The sequence below is a fragment of the Solanum pennellii genome, chromosome 2, assembly GCF_001406875.1.
Source record: "Solanum pennellii chromosome 2, SPENNV200".
Lineage (NCBI taxonomy): Eukaryota > Viridiplantae > Streptophyta > Magnoliopsida > Solanales > Solanaceae > Solanum > Solanum pennellii.
The window spans coordinates 58297505-58310480 of NC_028638.1; the positions used below are offsets into that span (position 1 = coordinate 58297505).

Below are 12976 nucleotides of genomic sequence, written 5' to 3' on the forward strand. Positions count from 1 at the left end.
TAGCTAACCTAAAATTGTCAAACGAGTCCTTGAAGACACAAAATGTTGACAAGTAATCCATGAATAGACCATAGCCCAAGTGAGCACATAGTGTTGTGTAGATGATACAACAATAGCCACACTCCTCAATAGCAATTTGCCCCATTATTATTGAGAGAGAGAAAGAAGGGAACAAAAAATGCATTTTCAGTGAAAATATTGGGCAAAAAATGGAAGCTCTGCGTCTTTCAACTTCCTTCGCAGGGATCAATTGTTCAATCTACAAATCTACAAGGAGACTCAAAGTCAACCGGAATCTCTTGTTCTCTTCATTGAAACCCAAATCTTCAGTTCCAATTCGGAGCTCCGCTCAGTTCCGTGGACGCATCCACTGTTCTGCTTGCAGCTGTTCCTCTCACAGTCACCACCATCATCATCATCACCATGACCATAGTCATGATCATCACAATCACCATCACCACCACCACCACCATGGTCATGACGAAGGCGACGGGAAGCTCACGAAATTTCAGGAGGTATTTCTCAAGTTCGCAAATGCTATCAGATGGACCCAGTTGGCGAATTACCTGAGAGAGAATTTAGAGCTTTGCTGTTGCTCAGCGGTTTTGTTTATTGCTGCTGCTGTTTGTCCTTACTTTCTTCCCGAGTCCGCTGTACTGCCTCTCCAGCGTATTTTCGCTCTCATTGCCTTTCCTCTCGTTGGGGTATTAGATCTTCTCTCTTTTCGCTGTTCATTATTTTGCAATCACAAATGCTTTCAGTAATACTGTACAATTGACTTGTTTGATTGAACAATTTGACTATGGAGATACTCAAATTTCAAATGCCTATAATGAGATTAATAAGTAGGAGAGTTATGATATAAATTCATAAGTCTAATCTGTTAGTCTCAAATTTTACCGGATAGATTGAGTTACAGAATTAGTACTGATTACAAGGTGTCAAGTACGCTACATTTGAGAACTATGAATTTTGGATCTTTTAAGTCCTCAGAATCTCTCGTCAATGGTGTTGTGAATATCAATATGTGTAAATCCATGCATAATATAGTCACAATTACTATGTCTTCTCTTGAGATGAAACATTATAATTCCTTAGGCTAGTTCTATAATTAAAATTTCACTTTATTGTCAGGTCTCAGCATCACTTGATGCATTAGTGGACATTACTGGTGGTAAAATCAATATTCATGTACTGATGGCTCTCGCAGCTTTTGCATCAGTTTTTATGGGGAACGTATTGGAAGGTGGCTTGCTTCTTGCAATGTTCAATTTAGCTCACATAGGTAAGTAAAAAGTTTGGGAATGTCCTCTGGGGCACTTGGAACTTTTTTATCTTATATATATTTGTTTGTGCAGCTGAAGAGTATTTCACTAGTCGCTCCAAGGGTGACGTAAAGGAATTAAAAGAAAACCATCCTGAATTTGCTCTTGTGCTGCACGTAGACAATCAAACTTTGCCTAGTTTCACTGACTTGTCATATATTGAAGTTCCTGTGAGTGACCTGGAAGTTGGCTCATTTATATTGGTTAAAGCTGGTGAGGTCTGTATCCTCTCTTCTTTTCGGTTTAGTTGTGTTAAAAACTCTTCTATTTTTATCTGTCTCTTTCTTTTGGGTTAAATGTGATATTTTACATTAGGGATGTGTTTGGTATGGAGGGAAAATGAGGAAAACAAGTTCCTTAAAAATGAGTAAAATGACTTCCCTAATAAAAGTAGGGAAAACAAGTCCATAAGTGACATTCGAAGTTCATTGTCTCTTCCCCACCCAACAAACGTTGTCACCTCCCACCCGCTGACCGTCCCACCCACCCATCACCCTGAACAAAACATTTTCCTTCACACCCAACACTCCCTAGCTGCTATGTTCACATATGTGCAATTTATTCCTACGAAAACTTAGATCGTAGATTGTTTGTATAGCTTGCAGCTTCTATTTGTGCTGATGAAGTGACAGAATAAATAGCACTGAGTTAAGTATCGTATGTAGGATTCCAAATTCTCAATATATCTGTAATCTGACGACTGCTATGATTTGCAAGACAAGGCATACCAATAATTTTTTGTGATACTGTAAATAGTTTTATTGATGTTAGGGTTCCCATATATGAGCGGCATGCCAAAACATAGAGAGCGTACAGTAAAACATGTTTCTCAACAATAGTCACCCAATCATCTATTATCTATACTAGACATACCAATAGTTAAACCTTGGAAGGTAATAAAAAGTTGATTTTATTCTCAAAGTTAGCATCAATATATAAGAATGATTTGGCAGCTGGAATTATATGAATATAAGGACTAACTCCTGTTGAACTCATCGATTGCAACATCTAGGTTATCGTAATTTTAAACTTTGGAGGGTATCATTAATTACTTTGACTAATACTGACTCTAAGCTGGGAAAGACCACTCCCTAATACATATATTTTATTTTATTTTTCTACTGTTGAAGCATTCTTTCTATTTTGATCATGGAAAAAGTTAATTATATGTTTTTTTCCATGATCAAACTTTGTTTATTCGATTTGTATCTGGTTCCCAACTTCCCATAATTTTGGATTTTTAATTGTACATTACTACATTTTGTGCTCCAATCCTTTTATCATGGTTAGCTTCTACACTTGTCTTACTCTTCCTGTTGCTTTGATCAGTCCGTACCAGTGGACTGTGAAGTTTCCCGAGGTAGATCAACAATTACTATTGAACATCTGACGGGAGAAGTCAAACCTTTAGATAAGAAAGAGGGGGACAATATTCCAGGAGGTGCACGAAACCTGGATGGTATGTTGATAGTGAAGGTACGCCCTTCAATATTCCATTATTTGGATTACTTTGAATTGATTCAAGTTTAAACAAGTTAAGAAAATTGTCAGGTTGTAGCCAAGATTAACTAAACGAAGACAAATATCTCGTATTTTCCCCTTCTCTTTGGGGGAAGAGAGGAATTTGTCTATCTTAGAATTTCCGAGAAAAATTGTCAGACGATTCTGTTGTTTTAATTAAAAAAATATTGTGTTTATTCTTTGATTCTATTGCGGACTAGCCTATTACATTTACATTCTGCTCCATATTTTTTGCATAATCCTGAGTCCACTATCAGTCCATCAGAATGATTTATAAAAAAGAGATAGAGAGAAGAAAAAGAAGAAGAAGAATTCCTTTATCTTGTGCCTGTGATCTAGAAGTAGTTTGCCTTGTTAGTTAATTTCTGAAAAGTAGTTTGACGTCTGTAATAGCTTATGCATTACTAAACAACAGGCTTTGGACACTTTTTGATTATGTGGGTGGTTAGTTTTCGAACAATCATTGCAAGATAATGTAAGAGAGGTAGGGTACCGGATTCTACTGCTAATAACTTATTTTACAGCATCTAGGGATAATATTAGTTGTGGAGTATTCAGATAAAAAATGGTGTTTGCTATCTTCCCTCGGAGAAACTTCAAAGTCGCACCATAAGTTGGTACCTCAAAGTTAAGGTCCTATTTTAATAAACAAAGTTAAACAGTTGAGGGTTTTGAACTAGAGCACTGTTATTTAAAGACCACCCAGTCAATTAGTCTGTTTAAGTCTTTTGTGACCTTTATTTTTTTTATAGGCAAAGAAGACATGGAAAGAGTCCATGCTTAGCAGAATTGTGCAGCTGACAGAAGAGGCTCAGCTAAGTAAACCAAGACTCCAAAGATGGCTTGATAAGTTTGGCGAGCAGTACAGTAAAGCAGTTGTGTTATTATCTCTAGCAGTTGCTTTTCTTGGTCCATTCCTTTTCAAATGGCCTTTCTTTAGTACTACAGGTAATTTTAGAAGTCTTATTTTGCATATACTTCTTTATTTGTCTTTAGTTGTTGCTATCTGCATCAGTCTTTCTTGCATTAATAAACCGGCATTCCAATGAAGAAGAAGGGATTTTAGTACATATGTTTTTAGGTGTTAAATGGGTTAAAAGAACTGTTATTTACTATCAAGTAGAACTTATTTTTATGATTTGTAAACAGGATGTTTCTATATGGATGTATCCATTTCATCATATTATCTCTGTACTGATTGGTTACCTGGTGTCTTCTTTTCTTTCTTTTTTCCAGCTTGCAGAGGATCAATTTACCGAGCATTGGGCCTCATGGTAGCTGCATCACCTTGTGCATTAGCTGTGGCACCATTGGCTTACGCAACTGCCATCAGTGCTTGTGCAAAAAGGGTATCTTTCCAAATTGGAAGACAGTCTATTAATTAACCTTCTGCTGTCAAATCTTTTCACCAGTCTTTCTTTCAATATTTTCCTAATTACAAGTTACTAAGTTAAAAAAAATAAAAATCCTACTTATGGGAAACTTGTATAATACCTCATCATAGTCATGCAGTATGTTTGAATTTTACTCATCATATACTATTATAAATGCTACTGGCAATTCTGGCAGCATCGTTTCTAAATGTTGTTCTTATTATGGTAACCTGTATAATTTTCATAACATTTTCATTATTATAAATGTTATTGCCAGGATATGAGCAGAGTGATATTATCAAATGTTGTTTCAGGCTCAGCCATTTCTGTTCACAGGTTGTGATGTGGTGAATTTTCTTTTTAGGGCATATTGCTTAAAGGTGGACAGGTACTTGATGCCTTGGCTTCATGCCATAGTATTGCATTTGACAAAACTGGTACATTGACAACAGGGGAGTTCATGTGCAAAGCAATTGAACCGATACATGGACATGCTAAGAGTGTTGGAAAAGGATTTGCTTCTTGTTGTAACCCCAGTTGTGAGAAAGAAGCACTTGCTGTTGCAGCTGCAATGGAGAGGGGTACAACTCACCCAATTGGAAGGTGTTATGAATGATAGGCCTCTATATATTTATTTTTTCGTGATCTCATTTATCTGTTTATTTGTTTGATATGTCTCTGTATACATAAATCTTCAATGCTCGCCTACACCTTTCTAAAGTTACGATTATGTAATGTTACCTTTTAGTGAGTCTAATCCTCTTTGCTTCTTCATTCATGCAGGGCTGTTGTAGATCATAGCACAGGCAAAGACCTTCCTTCAATTTCAGTTGAAAGTTTTGAGAATTTACCTGGTAGAGGCATAATTGCAACATTATCGAGCTTTGAGGTATTCTTTTTCGTATCTGCTCACTATTAATTCTAATTTTCTCCATTCATTACTTTTTTCGGTTCAACAATTGTTAGAAACTTTAATCAAACAATATAGATGAACACCACATGGCCTATTGATATTTCATATTTCTGTTATCTGCATTCTGCAACACACTCCTTTCTTTTTATCTGTGCCCAGCTTTCTTTCTTAACTTATAATTTGCTGTTACTTTATTCAATTTGAAAAAAACTTAATTGTTTAATGTATCTGTCCTGTAGCCAAGACTAGGAGGTGGTAAGCCATGGAAAGCTTTTCTTGGTTCTGTGGAATACATCACCTCACTTTGCGACTCTGAAGATGAATCAAGAAGTGTTGAGGAGGCAGTAAGTACGTCATCTCATGGAGTTGATTTTGTCCGTGCTGCTCTCTCGGTTAATAATCAAAAGGTCAGTTGTTGCTAATGAGTATTAAGAATTCAGAAATCTACATTAGCTTTTGATGGTTTTCATTTTTTCAGTTTCTTTTAATTGGATGCAATAAGCTTACTTGTACTTCATACCGTTACAGGGTAATTTGATATTACCATTCATTTGTCAGAATCAAAATGATCCTTAGCATGTTAACTTTAAAAGGATAGTTTGGGTGACACATGTATCATCTGGTGGGTTGTGATTCTGTAGCTTATAGTGATGAATTCTAGACTGGTTCATCCATTTATATAGATGGACAAACTTTGGACTAAAATTTTATGGAAAGGCGTCTTTGGGTTTTATATATCTAGTTGACCACAAATTTCTCTTCAAATACACCCTTAAATTTACAGCAACTAGTTATAAATTAACCTTGGAATGAAAAACTCTCAGAAGATAAAAACTGAACTGCTGCAACTCAATAATGCACATAAAATTGAATTGTAAAAACTATTAAATACACTTCTTGTAACAGTGAAGGATTTGCTTGCTTGTATTAATCATGCTTGCTATGTTGAGTATACTCGATCCTGCTTTTCATTTTTGTGCACTTTCTGGAGTAATGTGGTTGTGCATTTGAATGAGATCACATGACAAAGTATGAAGCAGTAAAACAATTCCAGCAATATCCCCTATAGTATAGTGGAAGACTGACTCTATGAAGCACAGGCTAAGCACCCAAAGACTGGCCTTAGTTGAATGGATAACCCACAGGGATGGAACTAATATGTTGGTTATGGGTTCGGTCGAACCTGTGAATTTGGTCCAAAATTTGTTTTTGTCTTGGATATGTACAATTTATCAATTTAGAACCCAGTAACTTAAAAGAACCAGAATCCCGAATCCATAGACATCAAATCCTGGCTCTACCTGTGGTACACATCTCCTATGTCAACTTGTCTCCCATCAGCACTTTTCTCATACTCGTCTCCTACTCAATACTTCTTATTTAACTTGGTGTATTTCCTAGATTTCTTATACAAAATTGGAAATCAGTATGAGAAACATCATAAAATGGAAGAAACCAGCAGAATCAAAAAGTGGAAAATATGTAAAAAGCTGTGTGTTGGAGCCAAAAGCTAACCTGTTTAACTTATAAGCATTAAGATATCAAGGCTTCTAAATAATGATGAAACAACATTTCCGTAATAATTGGGTATTGAGATGTCTTTGCAATCAAATCAAATGTCGGCTTACTGGATTTTAAGAGTTCTTATGTAGAAATATCTAATACTTCTCTTGTTAGAAATTTCCCTCAAGCTTCTCTGTCAATGCCTAGTGCGCTTATTTTGCTGACTTCATGTTGGTAACCAGGTAACTCTTTTTCACTTTGAGGATAAACCTCGACCTGGAGTTTTAGATGTCATACAGACATTGCAGAATCAAGCTAAACTTCGTGTCATAATGTTAACTGGTGACCATGAAGCAAGTGCAAAGAGAGTTGCTAAAACTGTGGGCATCAAAGAAGTTAACTGCAGCCTAAAGCCAGAGGATAAACTTTATCATGTTACAAGCATCTCAAGGGATACAGGTTAGTCACAAAAGCTGGCAAGGAGAGGTCCTCGTTTCATGTTTCTCTGACCCATTTAAATTTCCAAATTCTAAACAAAAAAAGTTATTTGGGAACAACACTTTTTTCACTTAACTAGTTCATGTTCATATTTAAGTCACATCTTAGTACTCGTGCTAAGTAACGACTTATCAAAAACTTATCGGATTAAATTAATACATAGATTGGGCAGCTGTGGCTGGCTGCTTCTTTCAAGTTGATATCTGTTCTATGAACCAGGAACTATCTGTATGTGTGGTGTTTCCATGCAATGAGGTATCGCTTGCCTATTTTTAAGCTGTACAGCTTACTGGATGAAATGATACATACTTTCCGAGTTATTCTGTTCATGGCAACCAGTAGAAGTCACAAGTAGGATAATCCTAGTCATAATTCTCATGTTTCTCAACTTTGGGGTTCCAGAAATGTGAATGTATTGGGTGAAAACTTGAGTAGATGCTGATCAACTAAAACTTTTCACAGTAATACATGTGTCCCCTCCATCCTAGCTAACCAATTACTTTACTTTTGAGTAGGAGGCCTTATAATGGTAGGTGACGGCATCAATGATGCCCCAGCACTTGCTGCAGCTACTGTTGGTATTGTACTGGCTGAGCGAGCTAGTGCCGCTGCAATAGCTGTTGCTGATGTACTATTGTTGCAAGACAATATTTCTGGTGTCCCATTTTGTGTTGCAAAATCTCGCCAAACAACATCCTTGGTATTTCCTTTTCTTTCTCGGTAATCAACATGTATCTTTTCTTTTTGCAACTGATACTCGGCCCCTATTCTTACAGATCAAGCAAAATGTAGTACTTGCTTTGTGTAGCATTATTTTGGCATCTCTTACATCAGTTATGGGGTTCCTCCCACTCTGGTTGACGGTATGACTCTATTCCAGATATTTCTCACCTTAAATTTATCCATCAGTATATCTGTCCAGTTTGCTACTGTTCGTGTATGAGCAGCTATTAGGTGCAACACAATCTTACCTATCTGAAAATTTTCTTATATCTAATGGTCAAATTCCTGTTGTTCTTGGAGAAAGAAATGAAGAATAATTAGGATAATCTTCCGCAGACTTGCTGCTTTGGAAAATGAGAGTATTTTCCTCCCTAGCTTGGGGTGCTACCTTAGTAAATTCATCTAAGTCCACATTGCAGGTGCTCTTGCATGAAGGTGGCACACTTCTTGTTTGTCTTAATTCCGTTCGTGCGCTAAACCCTCCGACATGGTCATGGAGAGAGGATATTTCACAAATCATTGACAGATTGCGGTCTCTTATTATGTTTTTGAGGCATGGCACACTACCTAGCACCATTCAGGCAGCCCATTTGTAATTTTTGACTTGCCCTTTAGCTGCCAACTCCCAGTTGCGATGGAATGAAGAATAATATTTTCTTGCCGAACAAAGCGAGGATTCAAGATGTGAAGAACACTGCACCTAGCATGTTGAATGGCCTCATCAAGTAGATCGTCAGTTATGTATATATTCTTATCCCATGTTTCTGGTCTTAACTTTCCATGGTATAAGAACTATATTGAATTTTTTACTGTAAAAAGTGATATGTTGATGTAACCAGCAAACTATTTTAATGCAGGACGTTAGGGAACAACCATAAATCGTACGATATTTCTCGTTTTGTGTACAAAAATTCTACATGATTTCCTTAAACGGGTTTCTGGTCTTATCTTTCTATCCGAATAACATGGTCAAATGTTCAATTTCAGTTGCAGTTGAACTCAACGACTTTTTCAGTATAACACATTACACGGAACTAAAAGTGAGTAAAGCATGATCAACTTAATCGTGAACTAAATAATGGGTTCACAAGTATTTCTTTTTATTGGTTAAAAAATAGAGTTGAACTTAATTTTTGGTGCATACATTCCGTACCTCCCCAATACAGGTTTTGAAACTTTCAGGTCAATCATAACATCCAAAATTTGAAGAGGTAAAGAGATACTAAATAACTTCGGAAAATAATAAAGTTAATAACTTTGCTTCATTGAAATCCTTCCCAGCCTTTGCGGTAGATGTCTTCTCAAAACATAATATTTACTTTAAGCTAAGTTTTTCTTGGTTTCTAAATCTGCCTGAATATAACTTAACAAAACGTCTTCTTTTTTTTAATCTTTTTAGTATTTTTTTTTTCTTATTAGTCCCAGCCTTTGCATTTCTGCCATCAATGGAACATGGTTTTATAATCTCCCTGGCCCTGTACAATACTCCACCAAAACTATTTTCTTCTTTTGACGATTCCACAGTTGAAGCTTAAAGAGCTAACAACATGTGCCCTAAAAACAAAGAGAGAATGAAACAAAGGCGGTTTCTTTCTCCGTTTCACTAATCGAATTTGCTTAGTCCCATGCGATTAGCAGCCCTATCCCTGAAACCATCAGAAGCTTGTTGCATACACAATCCAAGCCCTAAACCACTTGGCAATTGATGATTTTGTTGCTGAAACTGCTGCGGTTGTTGATAATGCTGCTGCTGATACTGTTGCTTTTGTTCGACTCCCATCATATAGTTCCTCACCTCCGTCTTTATCATCTCCTGCATCACCCCTAACAACTCCTGGCTAAACGGCACAAATACCTTGTCTGGCTGTTCTCCTCCTCCTGCGTTCTGCCCAAAATCAGGGTTCTGAAGAGACTGTTGAATTGCAGAAACTCGTTCGAACGGCACCGTTGTTGCCAGCGAAGGCGGCGGTGGTGGTGGCGGTGGAGGAATCTGCATCGATGGAAGCAGCAACTGAAAAGGATTTTTCGACGGAGTCGAATCGGCCGAACGATTAGAGGATTCAGCCAAGTCAACACCAGGAAGCGAAAGGCTTAGAGAGGTGGGAGGATCAACAGGCGGAGATGAAATATCAATCGACGGCGGAAATACGCCGCCGGTTCTAGCAACAGGCTTGAACACTTGAGATTGAGACGACGACGTAACATGAAGGCTTGAATCACTATCAGAACCCGACGGGCTACCCGGACTGAAATGAAAACCAGAAACCGGCATAGCGGATCCGGCACTAACAGATCTCTTCAACGGCGGCTGCTGATTCTCAAAAAGTTGATCGGCGAGTTCGTTCCCTTCATCGGCACTAAGCGATGAACACTTCCTCTTCAAGGTAGAGTTCCAGTGATTCTTAATAGCGTTATCAGTCCGCCCATTAAGAAGTCGGGCTATAGTAGCCCATTTGTTACCGAATCGGGCATGAGCCCGAATTATAGTCTCATCTTCTTCAGGCGTAAAAGCCCGATGCTCCACCTGTGGCGATAACTGATTACACCACCGCAAGCGGCAAGATTTTCCGGATCTCCCCGGAATCGATTTGCTTATTAGAGACCAATTTCTCGGGCCATGTTTCTGAACAAGTTGCTGTAAAAGCTCATCTTCTTCAGGGCTCCATGGACCTTTAACCCGATCCATATCTCTCTTAGAACTGTTTGTAGTATTCGCCATTTTATTTTATTTTTTGGTTTCTCTCTATGTTTTATTTTAACACAAGAGGAGACGTGAAGATTTATATATGGAAGAGAGGAGAAGAAGGTAATATAAGGGGGAAAAAGGGATGACCGGTTAAGCCGGTGAGTGAAAAGGAGTTGTAAGCGTTATGGGCACCGATTCATATTTAAAATAAAAAAGGAGAAGATAGGGAAAGCGGTTGATTATAAGAGATGGACTACAGCTGTAAACGGACACGCGTCATAAAGAAAAGATACACTGATTTACACAATAACAGATGGAGTGGTGTAGGCTCCTGTTTTCAGTTTTAGCATTACTTTTTCTTTTTTTTCTATAAATAAGCTGCGTCTCACTTACGTACCATAAGAAAAGAAAATCTGTTTCTTTACAATAGAAAAAAAAACAAAATTATAAGTGTAACGCATTCTTAATTTTGTGTACTAAGAAAAAAATATTAAGTAATGTATTAGTTACATTAATCTAAGATAATAATAATTGTAAAGAAATAAAGGAAGTAACTGAAATGATGAGTTAATAAATTAATTTAAGTGGAAGAGAGAGATTAGGGTAACGGTTGAGGAGATGATTGAAAGGGGAAAGAAAAGAGAAGAGGCCATCAGCTTTGACTGAAAGGAAAGCAGAAATTGCAGTTGACAGGCTGGAGAGCATATAACTTTATTATTTATTATTTTTATTTTTATTTTTATTTTATGGGGATGGGATATTTATCTACCCACTCCTTTTTTATTTTATTTGTAACCTCCTGAAAATGAAACGGCCGCACGGACGTGATGACCTGGCACAAAACGACAAGTTCGGTCGCCGAATCGGAAGGAGAATCATTACTACAATCCTGTCAGTCCAGCCTGTCTTCTTTATTTATATTATTATTTAAGTCCTTCAACTTCTTTGAATATACACCATACATCCCCATCATTTCTAATTACACCTTCAACGGCTTTTGTCTCAACTCTCATCACCTGCTTCATCACTCACCGCCTCTACTTCATTTTAGTAATTCATTTCCTCTATCCAGAAAATAGTTAATATATTCTGTAAAATGTTTTATTCATCATTCATAAAAATAACATTTCTTACATATTACAGTAATCTGGTTTGACAATAATTATTTCAACCGATATAACTAAACATGATAAATTTAAAGTCACAAAATTGATAAAAAGGATTATAAATCTCATGTTCAATCAACCTCCAATATAATGAATTTGAAGGAGGAAATAGTTCGTTCTCATTATAACTAATTTGATTTGCGTGTACAATAAATTCTATTCAACTACGGTAATTTAAATTTACTAGGGGGTAGGGGTTACGATGATATGGTACCGTATTTAAAATTTTTGATATTTTAATTTTTAAAATTATTAAATCATTGTCACGTCAATTAAATTTGATATGATTTAGTTATTTGAAGATCGATTTTGTATCTTGAGGTATGGTAAATGGTAAATATAGTTTGCTTAATTTTAACTAATAAAAACATACTTAAAAAATAAAAAAAATGAACTTTTAAAACAGAGTAGACTTTAAGAATTAACTTCGACTAATATATACTCAAACATTTAAGAAATTAGAGTAGAGTTTTAATATCTAAGTATTTAGTTTATACTAATACCAGGTTGCACATTTGTTACTATTAATTAAATTGAAGAATATATATGCTATAATTTTTTGACGGCAAAGGCATTATTATTTCAAATGTATGACGGATGCTATTTTCATACCATTAAGACAGTTAGAAGATATATTTGTTGTGGTATTATATATTATTTCATATTTCATACCAAATATTATAATCCAAAAAATTAGGGTGTGAGAACTTGATGTGATATGCTAATCGTTATATATCATATCATGCTCACCCGTAATAGGGGTGTTAAAACGAGTCAAAATATAAATAACCTGCTTATAAATTTTATGTTTTAGGCTCAATATAATTTAAATTGAGTTAAATCTCAACTCATTCAAGTCTTAACTCAATTAAAAAAAAAATATTATATCTAATTTAGTCCGATTCATCTTTAATTTCAGCTAGTTTTGAAACTATTTATTCTTTTAGATTCAATGTTTGTTCACATATTAAAGTATATAAATTACCATCTATTTATATCTTCTAAGATTTATTTATATATAATATATGTAATATTTTTTATTTACTTGAGTTGAGCAGATCATGATTCATCTGTTCTCAATTAATTGTCCACTTTTGAAATGTTATAACTGTTTAAAAAATAATTATTAATGCAGTGAGTCATTTCACCTCCACTAATTATAAAGTTGATAAATTAAAATTTTAATATTTTAAAGAAATTTTATCTTTTTACGAAGTAATTAAAAATATATAGATAAAAACAATTATTTTTTTCTTGATTTATAAAAA

At 35.8% G+C, this 12976-nt stretch overlaps 2 protein-coding genes across 2 annotated transcripts; one reads left to right on the top strand and one right to left on the bottom strand.

Moving 5' to 3' along the window:
• The first annotated feature begins 76 nt into the window (after positions 1 to 76).
• On the top strand, positions 77 to 8787 carry LOC107011006 (probable cadmium/zinc-transporting ATPase HMA1, chloroplastic). Its single transcript, XM_015210307.2, has 13 exons — positions 77 to 704; positions 1135 to 1285; positions 1359 to 1543; positions 2655 to 2801; positions 3599 to 3794; positions 4083 to 4195; positions 4584 to 4822; positions 5003 to 5108; positions 5372 to 5539; positions 6878 to 7094; positions 7649 to 7833; positions 7910 to 7996; positions 8276 to 8787. The coding sequence occupies exons 1-13, from the start codon at positions 210 to 212 to the stop codon at positions 8450 to 8452; spliced, it is 2466 nt and encodes an 821-aa protein (XP_015065793.1). The 5' UTR covers positions 77 to 209; the 3' UTR covers positions 8453 to 8787.
• Positions 8788 to 8935: 148 nt separating this feature from the next.
• On the bottom strand, positions 8936 to 10708 carry LOC107011007 (transcription factor MYB44-like). The gene has a single exon (XM_015210308.2). It carries the CDS (start codon positions 10573 to 10575, stop codon positions 9460 to 9462), a length of 1116 nt encoding a protein of 371 aa, XP_015065794.1. The 5' UTR covers positions 10576 to 10708; the 3' UTR covers positions 8936 to 9459.
• Between the last annotated feature and the right edge of the window lie 2268 nt (positions 10709 to 12976).

Excerpts from the sequence above, each read along its gene's own strand:
- LOC107011006 (XM_015210307.2), top strand. The coding sequence starts at position 210 with ATGGAAGCTCTGCGTCTTTCAACTTCCTTCGCAGGGATCAATTGTTCA. Across the intron at positions 1,286-1,358 it reads GTTCAATTTAGCTCACATAG|CTGAAGAGTATTTCACTAGT; the intron begins GTAAGTAAAAAG and ends TTGTTTGTGCAG. Across the intron at positions 2,802-3,598 it reads ATGGTATGTTGATAGTGAAG|GCAAAGAAGACATGGAAAGA; the intron begins GTACGCCCTTCA and ends TTTTTTTTATAG.
- LOC107011007 (XM_015210308.2), bottom strand. The coding sequence starts at position 10,575 with ATGGCGAATACTACAAACAGTTCTAAGAGAGATATGGATCGGGTTAAA.